Consider the following 20,721-nt stretch of genomic DNA (forward strand, 5'->3'; position numbering starts at 1 on the left):
TGCTTTATTTGGACTTCTTATGAGTCTCAGACTCATAAACTCTTCGTATTTCCAATTGTCAAGCCCCTCCTGGCTCCACTCTGCCTCCGAACCCAGCCTTGGACCGTGTCAACCGACTGAGCACTAGCCGCTCTCTCAAGCGCTCTGTCGCCAGATTCATCCATCAGGCTTCTCCTGACATTGCCCAGCTTTAGGCTAGTGGCTTACACTTGGATAGTAACTATCAACATTAGTGAAAGAGAGGAGACAAGGGGAGAAGATTCTTTGATTTTGTGTTAACGTGCTGAAAATTTCTTGTGGAAATCTGTTACTTTGGCTGCTTGGGATTATTACAGATTCATGTTGTTGAACATCACTAAGGCCCTCATTCCTGTTGCCCAGTGTTTTCATTTTTCTGTATCTATCCAGTTTCCCATTATCTTTATTGCTGGTCACTCGCTCCCTCAAACTATCAGTTCCATCATCTGTGTACTTTCCTTATTACAATTAGATCATCTAAATGTATTAATCTTGAGTCTTTTTCATTCAAGGATTTTCTAGTATCTTCACTTAGATTTTTTTCCCCTTTTGATCCTGCTTCAAAAAAAATGAGCATGTGTGCACGATTTGTGTGTCTGTGTGTATGCTGACCCACATACTTGTAAAACTTAACCCCTCTATTCTTTTGTTTTGTTTTGTTTTGGGGAGGAGAGGTAATTAGGTTTATTTATTTATTATTGTCATGTTTTATTTAACTGGCATACTGGAGTTCAAACCCATGCCTTTGTGCATGCTAGGCATGCACTCTACCACTGAGCTGTACCCTCCCCCAAACCCTCTGTTCTTAATTCCTTCTGTTCTCTTCCCCCTTCCTTCACCTTTGTCCATCTTCAGTGAGTACCAGTGACTTCCTAATTGTCAGTATTCACATCTCAGTCCCCTGCTTTATCTGTGGCATGACACTATAGATATTCTAGATATTCTAGAAAGTCGATCTTTGCTTTGGGATGCTTTCCCCCCTTATGTGGCTCTGTAGTCTTCTTAGCTGATGTCATCATCTTCTTTGAGCCCTGAAGCGTACGTGCCCCCCATGTGTCTGCCCTTTGCTCTATTCTTACACCTCAGTAGTGACTCTCAGATGTTAGTATAAGAGCCATCTAAGATGTTCGTTTAAAACGTTGATTTCTAGATCCTGTCCTCAGAGACTGTGATTAAGTAGGTCTAGAATGATGCCCAGGAATCTACATTTTTAACAGACTCTCCTTGTGACTGTCGTAAAAGTGATGCAGAGCCACACCTTGAAAAAAGAGTGCTCTACAGTCCTGTCTACTCCGGCGACCTCAGCCGTCACTTCCATGCTGATTACTTTCAAATATTTTAACATCCTACTTTCATGAATTTCCCCGTAGTATCTGGACTATACTTTGAGAACCTCAGGACCAGAGCAGGGCTGAAAATCAACAGGAAGGCACTTGCTTTTGGTTATTAAAGTAATGAAATATTTGCAGACACACTTGTCAACAGCTATTACCCTAAGCCCACAAGTGTCACTCCACCACCACAATCCTGTCATCCTGAGATCTAGGTCTCCCCACCCTCCAGCGACAAAAAATTAACACCTGGAACCACAGAGTTTCCCCAGGATCCTGTCCCAGTATAAAGGCTGGCATCCTCATTGGTTACATGGTCTCCATTAATTATTGCCCCTGTCGAAGATGGTGAGGTCATTAGCCATATGGGGACACAGGAGAAGTCAGTGTTAAAGCAGGGGGTGGTAAATTCAGTATATAAGATGGTTTATGTGCAGTACCGTTAAACCTACTAAAATAGTTGGATGGAGTGGCCTATAGCAAGTCTAAGATCATGAGGGCTGTGCTTTCCAAATTTGACTGACCCAACTCTGAGAAATTTTGATTCATTAGGGCTGGGGCAGGGCCCAGAAACCAGTTTTTTAATTTCCCCCAGTAATGCTGATGATTTAGCTAGATTTGAGAACTACTGGTTTAGATTGAGAACACAGAGAAGTAGTACCGAAGTATTGCTCTGTATTAGACCTCAAATAGGCATTTTACATTCCATGGCGCAATCAGAAAGATCAGGGAACAGGATATGTGGATTTTTCAGAGCAAACTAATTAGCACGACTAGAAAGTTATCACTTGTATATATTTTACACACAGAAAGCAACTCTATGTTAAATTCTATTTAGTAGAATGCATTTTCTCCCTGGTAAGAAAGAGTTCCATTTCTAGGAAATGGAACTTTGAAAATAAACTCCACGAGAAAAAAATCCCACATTTAAGAGAAACATAACAAACTGTAGTCCCCCTCATCTGTTTTTTAAATTTTAAGAGCAACTATACATTTATGTTTCAATCGGCTGTTGCTTTTCTCTGAATCATATACACAGTTTATTGAAACAAAAGCGAAATAGCCATTCTATAAAACATTGTATCATGAGTTTAGTCTTGAGTCATTCATTACGTATATGATCCCTGAGTCACTAATTACTAAGGCTTTCCTATTAGGAAAAGATTACTAACAACAATAGGCAAAGTGAGTGATTGTGAAACTTTTTGAATACTAATGATTATAGTTCTAGAAAAGACTTTTTAAAACCATATTGGAGGAAATAAATTCTGCTAAATTACATTGATTTCAGAAATAGATACTAGCATCACTTTTCATTGAAAAACACATTCTTTCCCCTGAAGAATTAAATTAAATTTGGAGGATTTAGCAGCTCATAAGTTTATAAAGAAGTATATTCTTAAAGTTGACAGCATTATAGTAGTTTTATTATTCAGAGAGGAAGAAGTTTGTAGGTTGTATATTAGAGACACATTTTAAAAGTAAGGCTTTTGACCCTTAATTTTGTTTTTAATACTGAAACCTAATATATGCAATTGCAGTAATGAGGAAAAAACAAACTAAAGCAGTTAAGACTGATGACTACTGTTATGTTTTTTATGCAACTGAAGTTAGATTTGATACATTTTAAACTTGGCTCATTCGAGACTGCAGCTGACTACAATTTGTAAATGCCCTTAGTTCTTCCCCACCCTGCCCCACCCCCACCCCCGGACTATTCTGCAGTTCGAAACACAAAACAACTTGTCAGTTCAGTTTATTCAGTTAGGGTCAGTTCTGTGAAAACAAAGTCAAGGCAATTGTTTGATTTAATTGACTAGTGAAACTGGTTATACAGGTAAGCAGGACTCAGTTTTATTTTTGTCCAGCTGCATATTTGAATGTTCATAAAGTAACTTGGTAGAGTAATAAGATTCCAGTGACATTGGAATAGATTTTAAAGAATGATTACCAAAGCAAAGAAAAAGGACACTAAAACCCAAACTATAGAAAATATTCATGGTATTTTTTTTTCTTTATGGTTCTGCTTTCACTGTAATAACTTGTGTCCAAAAAAAAAAAAGAAATCTTTTCTTTCACTATTCTTTTCCTTTTGTTGAGGAATTTTTTTTTTCCTGGGCTATACTTACTATAACCATAAGGAAGTTTTCTTATATAATTTAGATGAATAGTTTCAATAACTTTTATAAAGTAGTCCTCAAACTGTAAACGGGTATCCTCCAACAGTTGGTCAGCCACCTCTTGGCTTCATTTTCCTCCTCAACCACCTTGACCTCATGGTCAACCATTTTTACAATAAGTGTTTCTGCCCTTGACTCTTTCTACCTTCCTGTCCATCTTCCACTATACCCATCCTGCTGTTCTCCACACCTGCAGCTTCGAGGCTGCTAGTCACTCATTTTTTTTTCAATGGAAGAAAACCAAAAAACTGCAGTGCTAAAATAAATGCTATATTTGGATCTTAATTTGAAAAAAAAAGTATAGTAGTTTATTTAAGAAAGAAATGTAAGTCATTTCTTGTTTTAAAAAAACAGCAAATCTTTACCCTCCATTAAACTTGTTAGGGATTATGAAGGAAAGAGGAAAAAATTTTTCATATAAAAAACTAGAATTTTCTGAAAAGAAAATATATATGTATGTATATGTATAACTGAATTGCTTTGCTGTACACCTGAAACTAATGTTGTAAATCAACTACACTTCAATAAAAAAATAAATTTTTTAGAAAGCTAGAATTTTTATTATCAAAGAACAGTTTAAGGTCATAAAGTAGGAATTTTGTAATTTTTTTGTTCTGCATAATAAAATACTCCCCCACCACCTCTCCTAGTAGATATCCACCACTTTTGTTGTGATTGTTCAGTTTTTGCATATCCAATTTAGAGAAACTTTTCTGAGAACTTATTAAGTACCAAAGTAGGGACCTGCTGATATAGACAGTGCTGTATTTCATCCTGTTCTAGCCTACATTTTATTGTTAGGAAAAAAGAGTAAATACAAATTTAAAAAAATAAAAAAAAAACCTAAGGTTAATTGGGTATATAAATTGATGAAATCCTTTAGAAAGAACCTTGGTCTTATGTGTCAAGAGAATTACATAGTTACACCCCTTTATCCTTAGTTCATCTTCTGTTCTCAAAAAATTTAACAAACAAAATATTAATTTAAGAAAAAAACTACAATACAACAAAAGTTCATTTTAACATCATTTGTAATAGTCAAAAATTGATAACATCCTAAATGTTTACTACTATAAACAATATAGCATTATTTATACTAGTCAAAATTTTATAGCATCTTAAATGTTTATTACTATAAACAATGTAATTACATTGTGGTACATTGGCTTACTAGACAGTTTTGTAACCATTAAAAATATTAAAATGTAAATCAAGGTACTTCAACAACCAGGAAGAATGACTATGATGTAAGGTAAAGTGAAAAAGAATAATATAAAATTGTACATAGTATACTAGCATTGAGCAATCCAAAAAGAAATTAAGAAAACCATTTCATTTATAAAATACTTAGGAATAAATTTTATGAAAGAAGAGAAAGACTTATACACTGGAAACTATAAAACATTCCTGAAAGAAATTAAGGAAGACCTAAAAATGGAAAGATGTCCCATGTTCATGGATTAGAAGATTTAATATTGTTTCTTTTTGTTGTTTGGGGTTTTTTTTTTTAATTTTTTAAGTTGAGGTAAAGTTTATTTACCAACATTATATAAGTTTCAGGTGTACACCATAGTGATTCACAACTTTTAAAGATTATACTCCATTTATAGTTATTATAAAATATTGACTATATTCCCTATACTGTACATATATCCTTGTAGCTTATTTATTTTATACATAATAGTTTGTACCTCTTATAATCCCCTACCCCTATCCTGCCCCTCTCACCCTTCCCTCTCCCTACTGGTAACCACTGGTTTGTTTTCTATGTCTGTGAGTCTGTTTCTTTCTTGTTATATTCACTAGTTTGTTTTATTTTTTAGATTCCACAGATAAGTGTTAACATATGGAATTTGTCTTTCTCTGTCTGACTTATTTCACCAAACAGAATACATTCCAAGTCCATTCATGTTGTTGCAAATGGCAATGTTTCATTGCTTTTTATGGCTGAATAGTAAATCCATTGTGTATGTGTGTGTGTGTATATATATATATATATACTACATCTTCTTTATCCATTTATCTGTTGATGGACATTTAGGCTGCTTCCATATCTTGGCTATTGTAAATAATGCTGCTATGACCGTTGCTGTGCATGTATCCTTTCAAATTAGTGTTTTTTATATTAGATATATACCCAGGAGTAGAATTGTTGGATCATATGGTAGTTCTATTTTTAGTTTTTTAAGGAACTGCCATACTGTTTTCCATAGTAGCTGCACCAATTTACATTCCCACCAACAGTGTACAAGAGTTCCCTTTTCTCCACATCCTTGCCAACATTTGTTATTTGTGGTCTTTTTGATGATAGCCATTCTGACAGGTGTAAGGTGGTATCTTATTGTGGTTTTGATTTGCATTTCTCTGATGTTGAGCATCTTTTCATGTGCCTGTTGGCCATCTGTATGTAGAAGACTTAATATTGTTAAGATGACAGTACTACCCAAAACAATTTGCAGATTCAGTGCAGTCCCTATCAAAATCCCAAAGACATTTTTTTGCAGAGATAGAAAAACCCATCCTAAAATTCATCCAGAATTTTAAGGGAGTCTGAATGGCCAAAAAGAATCTTGAAAAGGAAAAATAAAAGTTGGAAGACTTGTACTTTAGATTTTAAAACTTAATTATTTTAAAAGTTACAGTAATCAAAACAGTGTTGTATTGGCATAAGGATAGACGTGTCAGACTGATGGAATAGAATAGACAGCCCGGAAATAAATCTCATATATATAGTTAATGGTTTTTCAACAAGCTTGCCAAGACCATTCAGTGTAGAAAAGACAGTCTTATCAACAAATGGTGGTGGTAAAACTGGATATCTATGTGTAAAAGATTGAAATTGGGTCCATATCTTATACTGAAAACAAAAATTAACTCAGAAGGGATCAATGATGTAAATTTCAGAAATAAAGATATAAAATTCATAGAAGAAAACATAGGACAAAATCTTTATGGCCTTGGATTTGGCAGTAGTTTCTTAAAAATGACACCGAAAGTATGGGCAACAAAAGAAAAATAGGTAAGTTGGATTTCATCAAAATAAAACACTTTTGTGATCAAAGGGCAGTATCAAGAGAGTGAAAAGACAAACTACAGAATGGGAGAAAAGATTTGCAAATCATATATCTAATAAGGTTTTAATAGCCAGAATATAGAGAGAACTCTTACAATTCAACAGCAAAAAAAAAAAAAATGGACAACCTAACTAAAATATGGGCAAAAGACCTGAGTAGACATTTCTCCGAAGAGGATATACAAATGGCCGAAAGGCACATGGAATAACTGTGTTGGCAAGAATGTGGAGAAATTGGAACCAAGTGCATTGCTGGTAGGAATGTAAAATGATACAGCCACTGTGAAAAACAGTTGGCAGCCCTTCAAAAAGTTAAATATAGAATTACCATATGACCCAGCAATTCCACTCCACTCCTAGGCAAATACCCAAAGAAATTGAAAACAGGGAGTCAAACAGATATTTATACACCACAGCATTAGTCACAATAGCCAAAAAGTAGAAACAACCCAACTATCCATCTATAGAACAGATGAATGAATAAACAAAATATGCTATAAACATACAATGGAATATTATTTAGCCAGAAAAAAGAATGAACTTCTGATACATGGTACCACATGGATGAACCTTGAAAACTTTATATTAAGTGAATTAAGCAGACACACAATGATAAATACATTATGATTCCTCTTACATAAGGTATCTAGACTAGGTAAATTCATAGAGACAGATAGAATAGAGGTTTCTGGGAACTGGGCAGTATGGGGTATTTTTTTAGTTAATATGTTTCTGTTTGGGTTGATGAAATGTTCTGGAAATAGATACTAATGATGATTACACATCATGAATATACTTAGTGCTACTGAATTGTACACTGTAAAATGGGGTTAAAATGGTAAGTTGTATGTTATTTATGTTTTAAACATAAGTTTTTAAAATAAATTATTCAGAGTTATTGAGGTACCTAAATTATACATAGTGATTGAGGTACATAAAGATGGGCGTGAATATGAAAACATGAAAATTACTTAATTGTAATGCGATTATAGTATTTTGAGTAGAAATAAAGCTCAAATAAGGATTTTCATGTTTAGCTAATGTGTATTCATTAAAAGAAGATAAATTTTATGTCACAAACCAATAAATGGGGGTATATGACCCACCATCAAAATTAGTAACAATTAATATTTTATTTATTTTTTTCTTTTCTGATTACATATTCTTTATTATTATTATCATTATTTAAAGAATACATTGATTAATAATTTTTGAAACCTTCAAATTTATGCAGGAGGAGCTTTTCAGAGTAATTCATGTAAGGGATAGTTGATGTACTGTATCTGTGCTAGAGCATTTTGAACAATTTTAGTTCCTGGTAAAATTGTCCAGATTTTAATGAAATCTGTTTTTCTTTAGCTTGACAGGGCCAATTCTCTGTTAAACCAGACTCAGCAACCTTACAGGTATCTCATTGAATCTGTGCGTCAGAGAGATTCTAAGATTGATTCACTGAAGGAGTGTATTACACAACTTGAGAAGGATGTCAGGTAAACCATCTACAGATCTTTTATTTGAGTAATAAAGGCATTGTGAGCATAATACTGCTGTAGATGAAATCAGCCTGTAAATTGTGAAGAAAAAACTGAAATAACAAAGGTGGTCTTAAATGTAATGAGTATTTTATTTCTCTTAGAAAAACAAAGTCACATCAGATTAAGATGTTCACATCCCACCTGATAAATCAGAAGTCTTAGCCTGGAAATAGCAACGCTACACTGATTGACAAAGCACTCCACCCACCCCAGGGCACACAACAGCTCTCCTAACCTGGCCTTGTTCCCCTAGAATTCTTTGGTGGGATGGGCCGCTTGTGGAGTCAGAATGGCTTTTTAAACAGATAAAATGTACACATTGACTTAGATGCATGTTGACTTCGCCAAGGAATTTTTTAGGCTTTTCTTCGCCTGACCCTTTACATGAAGTAAACCATGAATTACCTAAATGTAAAGAAATTCCTTTCACTTTCTTACGTTGAAATTGTTTTTTTCATGACGCTTTATCCAGAACACTTGCTCCACTTAATAATCATTCAAATTCCTTATCTGTTCATCTATACAATCGTTTTAGTCTTTTTAAATTACAGTAAAAGAATGATGCTGCATAATGAAAGAGATTTTAACTCATGGTTGCTTGAGTAGTTGGTTTAGTTGTTATTAGTTTTTAAGATTATTTAGAATAAATTATTAGATAAATCATTAACTGATTCATAAATGCAGAAGCAGTGAATTAGATGGGAATGAAAATTGTTAAATTAAGGAATTGGAAAAGGTAGTTTATTGGAAAATACAATTGAAGAAGATAGCTATTAAATTCAGATTTCCTAAGATACATAACCAAAAATACAAAACTACTGGTAATTAACTTCAAAGTGTGAGTGTTCTTTTTGATGAATGAGAATAATAATCCTCTTTCATTTCTACCCCACCAAAATAATTACTCCAAAACTATATTCCTGATCATCATTTTCTGATGTGATAAGATAATTTGAAATAACATCTATGCTTTAAATGTCAACATGTATAACAGTTTATTTCTAGATTTTTAAAGTTAAAATTATGTTTAGAATATTCATAACAAGCATTAATAAATTCAATGAATTAATTAAACAGTTGTTCTATAAATAGCTGTTGTGAGCAATAGAAATCATGTAATATCATTCACTGGACACTTGGTTATCTTAGGGAAATTGAAGAAAGAACCCTAAATTTTTCTTCAAAAGAATTTTTTCTGTATTATATATTTGTCATATTTGAAATTTTATATAAAGTCATGTTTTACCTTTGTAATCTTGGAATGGGGATACATAAAAGGGCTGTAGAAAAAAATGACCTCTTATACAGTTAGCTTCAATTAGATTTATTTGAAGTTTTATTTTACTAAGAATTAGGATAGCTGAAAATGTTTAATATAAAAAAAATAATAACCAGCTATAGGAGAAAGTTGTAATGATGAATGACAAATACAGCCCTAGAGAAATTAAGCAACTTGTAATCTCAGAGCATCCAGTTTTGTGATAGGGCCAAAATTTGAATCCAGATCTGTCTGCTTTCTAATTCTATACTCTTAACCATTATGTTATACTGCCTCCCTATGTTCTAATCTGAGTAAGAGATAATTTTTCATTAGCTAATATAATTAAAGAAGAGAGGCAAAAAAAATAGTGTAGAATGGTGGGTTAAAAGTGGGGCTTTAAGGAGCTGATAGTTTTTGATGCTGGGTGACAGATACATAGGGGCTTGATATATTTTCTCTCTTGAAATATTTCATAATAAAGTCACTTTCAAAAAAACAAATTTTAAAGGGGAATGCAGGCTCCATAGATTGGCTGCATGGGTTCAAATCCAGCTTAGTCCTTAGTTTTGAATTGGAGCAAGTCAGTTAAACTCTCCAAACTTTCATTGTCCAATACAACTTTCTGTAATGATAGAAATATTCCATACTGCATTGTCCAATATGGTAGCCACTAGCTACATGTGGCTGTTGAGCATTTGAAATGCAGTTAGTGTTACTGAGAAACCAAACCAAAATTTTTATTTTATTTAAGTTAATTTTAATTTTAATTGCTTGTGGCTAGCCAATGGCTATGATGTTGGACTCTACAGCCTGTTTTCTCATCTGTGAAATGGGAGTGGCATCAACAGTGCTTAATTCATATGGTCATTCTGAGGATTAAATGATACAATGTTTATAATATATATAGCACTATTCCTATACATTATAAATACTCTACATATGTATGCTATTTTAGTATTTGTCTTACATTTAACACCCTTATATTGAAAATTATCTTTAAAATGAGAAACAACATTTCTCAAAATATGCTGAATTTTGACAAAAATTGAGACTCCCTTAACAGCGACAGTAATGACAAGAACTATGCCAATTATGGAATTAACTGCAAATATATGTATATATATATATGCATTTTGTGCTAAACATCTGAGACCTTTAAAGCTGTAGTAGATTTGAACCAAGATTTCGTGGGATATGAAGTCTTACTCTTAATTGAAGCAACTGCCTTCCAAAGTAAAAAGTTAAGATGCTTTCAGTATTTTAATTATGGCTTTTGAGATGCTGTAGATGTCCCTGATGACGTGAATGAAAGGATGTGATGCCATAAAAAACAGTCCAATCAACAAATCAGATACAGCAGGAGGGATCACATTTCTTTCTGCCATTACGCTGACTCTGAGCCAATGGCATTTCAAATAGAGTGGAATTATCCTGAGCTTTGAATACACATCAGCCTGGTTTCTTTTCTCAAGCTAAATGTGTCTGTAAAATATAGATATTAATGTGAACATCAAGGGAGAGTTGTGAAAATTAAATGATGTAACATCTATAATAAAAAGCTTCTGGCACACGGGAGAAACTCAGTAAATGTTACCTCCCTTCCTCTTTCCTTCATTAATTTGAAATTTAAACATTGGATGACTCATCCAAAAAGATTACTAAGTGATTATGTTCCTTGAAAATTCCTATTTCTTTTTGCTGGGTATTGATTTTTATAGTAAAGAATATTTACATTAACTGATTAATTTGTAAATGTTTCTCTAGCTTATACAATGAAAGCTCCTTAAAGAAATGAATAATTTTATCATTTTCTTACAAAATAAAACAATAGCACTGTATCACACCCACAACTTGCCAGTTTAGCTATTTATATAGCATATTCAACGCCTAGAAAGGTTAGAGGAAATATGCACTAAAATGAAATCGTTACGAACATGTAAAAAGCTAACATTTGAGATATCACTATTAACAATTTAAATTCCCATATCATTAAAGTAATACTCTGTTCTAAAAATAGTTCTTTTAACTCTCCTGCACCAATCCACAAGAGGCGGTCTGGGTTATATAGTTTGGTCTATAATTCAGAACTAAAGGAAGCATGGAAAGAGAATAATTAGCATAAATTTTCTTTCTCCTTTGTCAGTTCTCCGTTTATTGTTAACTCGTAGTTTAGGAAAAAAAGACTACTTAGGCTTGTAAGGCTTAAGCTAAAGTATATTGACCCAGGAAGTTAAGGAACAATATATCAGGAATATGTTTTCATATAGCAGGTGAAACAGAGCCATAAACATGAATTTCTGAGTAATAATTAACATTGAATTGAACAATTATGGGTGTAATATACCATTCACGATGGATGTGCTTATAAGGAGATTTGTTTTGTAGTTGCTTTATGAGTCACGCATAGAAGCTTTGTATTTTAAAGGTAAATTTCCACTGTTATGAAATGTCTTAGAGAGACTAAACTTCTATTGAGTAATCTCATACATACTGGAAGAATACAGCGTAAAATAATAATCATACTCAGTTTTAGAGACCACTTGTTGAAGGCGGTTTCCTTTGTGATTTAAGAATCTATCATAGGGAAGGCTGAGACTTTAAAAATATATACCAGGTATTGTCTGTGGAGCCTACGTCTTGCAAATAGAATAGAGTGCTTTGTAAACCGGGTTCATCTGGCCACCTTTTATTCCATGTTATACAGTTATTTTTGTTATTTAAATATGGAATGTTTATTCTGAAAAAAATTAAACATTACATATAAAGCATTTCTAATGAATTATTCAGTCAAAATCCTTTAATTACATCAGCATTCCATTCCTGTTACTCTACACTTTACTTAATGTGCCTGCTGATATTTGAGAGCCTCTGTGTGTGTGTGTGTGTTTGTGTGTGTGTGCATGTGCGTGTGCTCACTCACTCGTGTACTGCGTGTGAGTGCATGTTTACATTCTGTGTGTATGTCTGTACATGTATATGAACATTAACACCCACCTGTTCCTTGAAAAAGTCCTATTCCTATTTACTGGACATCTGTTTTCATTTGGAGAAATATTTTGTCTTCAGTGTGATTCTCGCTAAAGATAGACTTTTAAAGTTACAGAAAAACCTGATCTCTACATGCTCTGGGGGACTAAAGCAGGACGTGGCACTCAGCTTCCTTTGTATTATCTAGTTCTTTTCAACTCCTCAGCTCAGTAGGATCTCTGACGCCTAACTCCAAAAGTCAATTTGTTTTTCTGCTGAGCAGCTTACCTTTATTGACATGTAATTACTGTTTTCCTCTGATGAGTGTTTTTCATCTAAATTAGTAACACTATACAGCCTTTATGTAGGGTTTTATGTGTTCAGTGCTTTATAGAGTCATTCATTAGATAATTCACATACCCCTTTGACATTTATGAGTATTATTTTCCACTTTTACAGATGTGAAAACTGAGGTTCAGTAGGGTGGTGTGTGTTGTGCTTTATACCACACAGTTGAGTCAGTGGCCCAGTTGGAATCAGACATCAGAATTGCATCTAGTCTTTCTTCTCAGTGGACAAACTATGGTACTTCCTTGGGGAAATTCTCAGTTACTAGGAAGGAGGAGAATGTGAGTTTTTCTGCTTAAGTCCTTGGAATTCCCAGGTCTTCCAGGACTTCTACTGCTATTCCTTGAGTTTAAAAAAAATCTTCTCCCTAATATTTTAAAAACTGGTGGTGTTCCATTTTCTTAAAGCATAACTTAAAATGTGTTGCCTATTTGGCAAAACAATTCTCATTAATTTTACCTTCACAGATTTTATTTTGACATTTAAGGAATTATGTTGCTTCAATTCATTGCTGCTTTTCTTAATCCTTACTGTAGTGCTGGCTGAGTAGACTCATTCCGTTGGCTTTCAGAGAATATTTCATTTAATGGTTTTAATTAGTTTTTATATGTTGAATAATAAAACTCCAGGCAGTATAAGGCAGGCCTCAAATGTTTATCTTTTAAAATATTAATACACCCTTACACCCTTTCCTATCAGGAAATAGATCCTATCAAAGAGAAATTCACAGTGTAGACTTAGAAATCGAAGATTGACCTAAGAATTTAAGGACAAAAATTGTTTTCCCAAGTTTACCATAGATTAAATATCCAATTCATTTATCTAACTCAGCTATATACCTGGTAATTTAGTATATGGTAAATCATGAAATACTACCTTCAGGTTTTGTTAATATTCTTTTTTTTTTTTATTTTTGTTTATTTTTGAAGGGGGTAATTGGGTTTTTTTAAATTTATTTTATTATTATTTTTTCAGCAGAGTCACTGGAGATTGAACCCAGGACTCCATGTATGCTAAGCACGCACTCTAACACTGAGCTGTACCCTCCTCTCCAGACTTTCAGTTTAAGGATAAATGTTTTAATTTGACTTTCAGTGTCTCAAATTTTAATATTGTGCTGATACATACTTTTTTTTTACCTTTTATATAAGTCCTGTTTCCTCTTTTTACGTTTCAGGAGTAACCAGTCATCTTTAAAACACTAATTTTATGCCCCTAGTAGGCAGAAAAATATTCTTAGAAAGCATCTCAGTTGCATTGTTAAATGGTTATTTTAAAAAAAAATAGTCTTATAAAATAGCTAGGCCATTGGTTAAATCAAACGTTGCAGTCACTGATCGGATATCTTTATGAACTGTAAATTTAATTTCTCTGTAATTCAAACCATCAGATTTGTCTTTAGTCTTTCGCTGTTTATTACTTGTTAATTAAATTTACTCTAATACGACAGCTCTTTAAAACTTGGTGTGTTTTTTTCCCCCAGCAATTTAAATAAAGAAAAGTCAGCTTTACAGCAGATGAAGAATCAAATGGCATTAGATTTGGAACAACTTCTAAATCATCGTGAGGTACTTTTTCCTTTTTGTCATAATTTTTACCACTTTAGGCTTCTTCAAAATCATGTTGGGTTAAGATTATTGGATCCAAATTATCCATGTTCATTCATGACTTCTCTTGTTTGCTTCTCACTGTAATTGGGTCCTTTATAGTCAACTTATGGTACACTTTATTCTTTGTGAATTAATTTATACTTTATTCTTTATGATGGTACAGACACTTTTTAGCTCTTTAATTTTTCCCTTAGGTATTTTTTGTTTGTTTGTTTTTTCTTTTTCTGTTTTACTTTTAGGGGGAAGGTAATTAGGTTTATTTATTTATTTAATGGAGGTACTGAGGATTGAACCCAGGACCTCATGCATGCCAAGCAGCTCACTCCACCACTGAGCTATACGCTCCCCCCTTTATGAGTTAATTCTTATTCCTGGCATGCCCCTTTGTATTGGCCCCTTATTACCTTATTCATATCCTGTCATTGAATTTCCACCTAATTTAATAATTACCTGTTTTATCTCTTTTTCCCACTGGACAGTAAATTTCTTTAGTGTGCCTCTGTCTTATTCATCACGTGTATGGCCAGTGCCTAGTGTAAATATTTATTTTGAACTTTAAAGTTCATCAAAGTTTTTTGTTTGTTTGTTTCTCACCAAAACTCTTTTAGAGTTAATATAATCCCTGTTTTATAAAAGGAGAAATGAATTTTAAGTGGCTTGCCCAGAGACAGTCATAACTAAGAGACAACCCCAGGTTTGCTTTTTCTCATTTTCTTTCTTTTTTTGTGTGTGATTTTTTTTTTTCTAATGGAGGTTGAACCCAGGATTGAACCCAGGACCTCATGCGTGCTAAACATATCCTCTACCATGGAACTATACCCACTCCTTTTTTTCTCATTTTCTTCAGTCAGACTTATTGAGATATAATACACATACAGTAAAATTCACCCTTCCTAGAATACATGTCTATGATTTTTGACTAATGCACACAGTTGTGTAACCATCACCACAATCAGTATACAAAATAGTTCCATCACCCCAGAAAATTCCCTCTTGACCTCTTTGTAGTGACCTTTTTCCCCGACTCCAGTCTGAGCAACCACTAATCTGTCTTGTCTCCCTACAGTTGTGCCTTTTCCAACAAAAGGAATTAGCCTTTCACAGAATATCATATACATAAAATTATCAGTCTTTTCAGCCTTGGTTTTTATACTTATCATTAAAAAAATTCATCCATGTTGTTGCAAATAATAATTTGTTCCTTTTGTTGCTGAGTAACTTTCCATTGTATGGGTGTACCAGCATTTGTTAATCCATTCACCAGTTGATGGACATTTGAGTTGTTTCCAGTTGGGAGCACCTATAAATAAAGCTGCTGTAAACAATTGTGTATCTGTTTTTGTGTAAGTGTAAGTTTCCATTTCTCTTGGTAAATACTTCAGAGCAGGACTGCTGGGTCGTATGGAAAGTATATGTTTAACTTTATAAGAAACTGCCAAAGTGACTGTACCTTTTGCGTCCCCATTAGCAGTAAATGAGAGTGCTCCACGTCCTCGCCAGCAGTTGGTTGGTGTCGTGAAGCCTCATTTTTTTAATCCAACGAATTTTTTCCACTGTACAGTCACTGCCTTGTCTTAGTTTTGTTTTTAACATTTTTGCTGTCCTAATGGAAGAAAGAAATGCTCAAAACAGATCACTGGTTTACGAGTATCCTGAAGACACTGTTTCCTAGTCTGGGAAAGATACATACCTAGTATTTGGTAAGAAATTATTGGAAGGATGTTATTGAAAGAGATGAATTAGGGAATGTTACTGGAAGCATTTCAAAGGTGCATATCCTAAAAATGGTGTCAGGGGAATTGGGGAGTGTCTCTATCTTAGAAATGGCTGTTGGAGTGAGTTCTCTTAAAGGTGTGTTTTATCTGATGATTGAAAGGGATAAGATGCCCTGAGCTAGATTTTAGAGATGAGATAGATAAGTAGATCTCTGAAGATATTTGTTCTTTTTTCTGACTTTCAACATTCCAGGCCTTATCTACTAACACCTGTGTCCTAGGATTCTGCCTTCGAGTAATCATTTCTTCTCTGTGGAAGCCTGGTTCATTCATGGTGTGGATCTTCACAAATGTTTTTAAAATTGAATATGTAAGAGATCTAATGACAGGTGTCCATTCAGTCATACCAATTACTTCTTTTTTTTTTCTAAAAAGCTGCAAGAAAATTAAATTTTCAAAGTAAAAATTAAAGTTCAGTGACCCAAATCTAATACTAGTCTTTAAGCTTTTCTAGGAAACATTTCAGTACCAACTTGCGTGATATGCGCAGACGCAGAAGCAAGTACAGACTGCTTCTATGGAAAAGGAAAGATGACATCCAGTGACCCAGCAAGATCCTTGACCTTTCACTGGAACATTGACCTGGTGAAGCAGTCTGCAAGATTGATATATTCATTTTATGGCTCTGAGGGTGAAGTGCCCAGAAGAGCCAATAGATAACAATTGAATAAGAATAACTCTGATAAATAAAAATTTTTTGAAGTGCAAATCAAGGCTGAGACTAAGGTGAGGGCAGCAAGGCACCAAAGGCACAAAGTCTAGGAGGTTTCCCATCTCAGTGGCCCCTGAGAGCTTTCCTCTCCCTGGTCAGGACCCTGTGAAAATCATCTCGGATGACTGACTCATTGTTTTAATCAGCCCAGTGTTCTCAGTATAAATTAGTGATTCATCAATAAAATTTCAACTCTTATCTTAAAGAAAAACAATTAGTGATTCATAAAGAAACCAAATGAACAAAAAAAGAAACAGTGATGTGTAAGCAGACCAAATGCACATTTAAATGAAAATGAAAATCTCATTTTGTTTTTTGCACTGGACAACTCTAGCTTGAACTGTTTAAGCGATGTCAGTTCTGATAAGACTCTGTATGGACATATCATATGAAATGTGATCCCCACCTCCTTCACATAGTTATCAATATGAGTTAAATGAAAAAAGAAATGGATGGGATAATTCTAGGTTGACAATCCTAAGATATTTGAGGTGTGGCCACAGAAGGTTCTTATTTTCCATATTGGTGTTAGCTCAAAATTGTTAGCTTAAAACACCTCTCATGTTAGGAGTTCAGCTGTGGCCTGAAGGATTTCTAGAAATGATAAGATCAATATTGGCCTCTTAGGCTGTAAATTTTTAGCATTTATACATTCAAATGGTTGTGTGTATTTGGAATGTGTGTTAGATGGTTTTTATTCTCAACTTTCTTTAGAGAAGATGTATTAATCTAATAATTTAAAAAATGTGAGGAGATAGTAAGTACGGAGAAAAATAGCATTTTTTAGGTTGCTGTTTCAAACAACATAGCTCCGTTGGGATGGGTGAATATAGTAGGTTAAAGGGTCTGCACCACAATTACTATCTGAAGATGTGATCATAAATTGAATGGAGATCGCATACCTGTCTACACTTCTCCAGTCTAAATTCTCCAAGTTCTGTCCCTGAATTTAGTGAAACCTTCATAAAGTAGAATGTGGAGGAGGAAGCAAAATACCCCTCCTCACAAAATTCCTTCCGTGAAGGCACAACTTCCTGTCGTGACTTCTGCCCTTCTAGATCAGAACAAAATCTGGTGTCATTTCTCTTTGTTACAAGAAATTGTTTAAGGCAGTCTACTGAGTATTTCCATTTATATTACATAATTTAGTCTGCTGTCCACTGAGATAAATATCATGGTCCCTACTTGTACAGATGAAGCTGATATTGATAAGAGTTAAGTAACTCAACCAGGATTGCATACTTCCTGTCAAGACTTTTTTTTTTCCCTGAAACAAAAGCTTATGATATTTCTCCTTAGTCCTATTTAGACAAAAGTCTCATGATGAATTATTGCTTGCACTAGTCCCAGGAAAATTTCTGCTTCTGTAGCTGAAGTTATATCCTTCTTTCTTTTTTTCAGAAAGTGAAAGCTATGTAATTTAATGTGTTTCCTTTTTGCCTTAGTTGCCAGAAAACTCAGAGCTGAACATCTTATCCAGGTGTTGTAACCTATTTTTCCTCTCTCTCTCTCTCTTTCACTTTTAATACCTCAGAATAACTTTTTCTTTGTCTTTCAAGTGGGCTGTAATGTTTTTTACCTTAAATTTGTCTTCACTTATACTAAGGCCTTTTAGGTGTAAAAATATGAAAAATAGCAATCTTAAATAATTAGGTTTTTCAAAAGGTTAAGGAAAAGATCAACTGATAGAATCTCACTCTTAGTTAACAGTATCAGGGCTTCAAGTTAAACATTTGGTTTTGAATATAAGAAATGTGATTCTCTGAATGGCTTCTTGTTGAGCGTACATTTGGAGGCTTCTTTAATGGTCATCGTTTTTCATTCATTTTTATCCACTCATATTTGCATTAATGAAATGATATGTAATCACTTTTGGACATTCTAATTGTTTTTCTTTGTATATATTTCATCATGTGTGCCTAGAATATAAGCTTTCAGGAGTAGGAAAAGTATCTTTAATCAGCCAAATATCTAATAGAAAACTGAGCATAATTTTAGGAAGCTGATATAAAAGCCCATTTCTGGTTTCTTTTGCAGCTGTATTAAGGGCACTGGTAAGAGCCCTACTTAGGAAGTTATTTCAGTATTTCATTGAGCAATAGGTAGTGTCTTGAACCAAACCAGTGATAATGGTGTCTAACAAAAACGGACCAATTTGAAAACTATTTTGAAAGCAAAATCATGGGGCTTGGTGATTGACTGGATTTACGGAATGATGAAGACAGGGAGAATGAGAATTGATGCCCAGGATTTTGGCTTGTATCTTGGGCTTGTGGTGATGCTACCAAGAACATTGGAGGAACAGATGGGAGAAAGAAAAGCTCAGTATCTAAATGGATATATTCAGTAGAGAGTTGAACATGTAGGTTCTGGAACCCAAGAAAGAGAACTTATCTGGAGATAGAGATTTGAGAGTCACAGCATAAAGATGGTGCTTTACATGGAAGTAGACTAAATGAACTAGTAAGGGTATACAGAGTGAGAACAGAAGAAGACAGAGGACAGAATCCCTAATATTTAAGGGATGGGCAAGGGAAAAAGTACTTACACAAAGAAGAGTAAGGAGTGACCAGAGAGATGGCAGGTGCCTCAGGAAAAGAGTCCATCAGGGAAGCCAGACCATTCAGAAGGGTGGAAGTTGTCAGCAGTGGCGGAGGCTTTCAAGGGGCTAGGTCAAAGACGGAAAAGAAAGTGTCATTGAGATTCAAAAAGATGCTAAGGCAGCTTCAGTGGAACGAAAAGCCATATTGCAGTGAACTGATGAATGGGCAGAAGTTGAAAAATAGTAATAGGAAAAATAGACAAGGCTTCAAATCAGAGAATATAAGGTGATCAGGGAGGGAGCATGAGATCAAGGGCTTTTACCTGTCAGAGCTGGAGAGTTTCCAGCTTAAATGGTGATAGGAAGGTGCCAAACAGAGAGAGACACTGAAAGTACAAAAGAGAGAGGATAATCGACTGAGCAAAAATGTTGGGAAAGGAAGAGACCCAGAGTAAAGTAACGAGATTTCACTTGAGACAGAAGGTGGTGCCTTTTCCATTCTGAAGAGGAGAAATCAAAATTACGTGCAAAGTAAGTTTCTAGGTTTGGTGGTAAGAATTTAGGGAGTTCCCATCTAATGACTGTTTTCAATCTTTTTTTTTTCTTTAGATTCTATTTTTTTTTTGGTCACTTTTTTTTTTAGGTAGAAGGAGGTAATTAGGTTTGTTTGTTTGTTTATTTACTTACTTACTTATTAATTTTATTTCTTAAGGGAGGTACTGAGCATTGAACCCAGGACCTCATGCATGCTAAGCACTTACTCTACCACTGAGCTGTACCCTCCCCCTTCATGACTGTTCTCAAATGCCAAGAGACATGATAGGATCAGAGTTTTGAGGAAAATAGAATTTTGAAATAGCTGTGTATCAAATGAGTGATGGACATCACAGAAACAAAAAAGAAACGCCAAGTACCATTCTGCGTCATTCTTCCCCATCAGCTTACACTCAGCATGCTGGGTGGGAACTTGGAGAAGATAGGCAGCTGAATTGGTCCGGAATTGCCTTCTGCCTTCTCCTGTAGATACATATGTACCTGTTAAGCTCTCTTATAAGTTGTAAAGCCGGAATTACCTTTATAGTCCTTATGACATCTGTATTTTGAAATACTGTGGAAAAAGCCAGCAGTCAGACAGACAAGATGGCTCTGCTACTTGACAGCTATGGATGCTTGACACAGTAATTTAACCCCTTTAAACTCCATTTTCTTGTATGTAAATAAAATAAATATGATATCTACTCTGCCCAGTTGTTTGAGTATTAAACAACGTAGTACATTCTTGGCATGTGACAGTAACTCAGTGAATGGAGGTCCCTTCCCTCTCTTCCTTCCGGTTCAAGAGTCAGTTAAAATATTATCTATTCTTTGA

At 34.4% G+C, this 20,721-nt stretch overlaps 1 protein-coding gene across 6 annotated transcripts in view; it reads left to right on the forward strand.

Annotated features, from left to right (window-relative positions):
* PIBF1 (progesterone immunomodulatory binding factor 1) overlaps nucleotides 1-20,721 on the forward strand; it is a 171,558-nt gene that overhangs the window by 126,194 nt on the left and 24,643 nt on the right. For 4 of the 6 annotated variants that reach the window (XM_006210284.4, XM_072976344.1, XM_072976345.1 and 1 more), the window contains 2 exons: nucleotides 7,962-8,092; nucleotides 14,197-14,281. In XM_006210284.4, the coding sequence (XP_006210346.1) occupies nucleotides 7,962-8,092; nucleotides 14,197-14,281 (216 nt within the window). Of the gene's footprint in view, nucleotides 1-7,961; nucleotides 8,093-12,824; nucleotides 12,995-14,196; nucleotides 14,282-15,076; nucleotides 15,633-20,721 lie in introns of those variants that run through there. The other 2 variants (XR_012080055.1, XM_031684473.2) reach the window with 2 other exon arrangements.

The sequence above is a fragment of the Vicugna pacos genome, chromosome 14 (assembly GCF_048564905.1).
Source record: "Vicugna pacos chromosome 14, VicPac4, whole genome shotgun sequence".
Taxonomy (NCBI): domain Eukaryota; kingdom Metazoa; phylum Chordata; class Mammalia; order Artiodactyla; family Camelidae; genus Vicugna; species Vicugna pacos.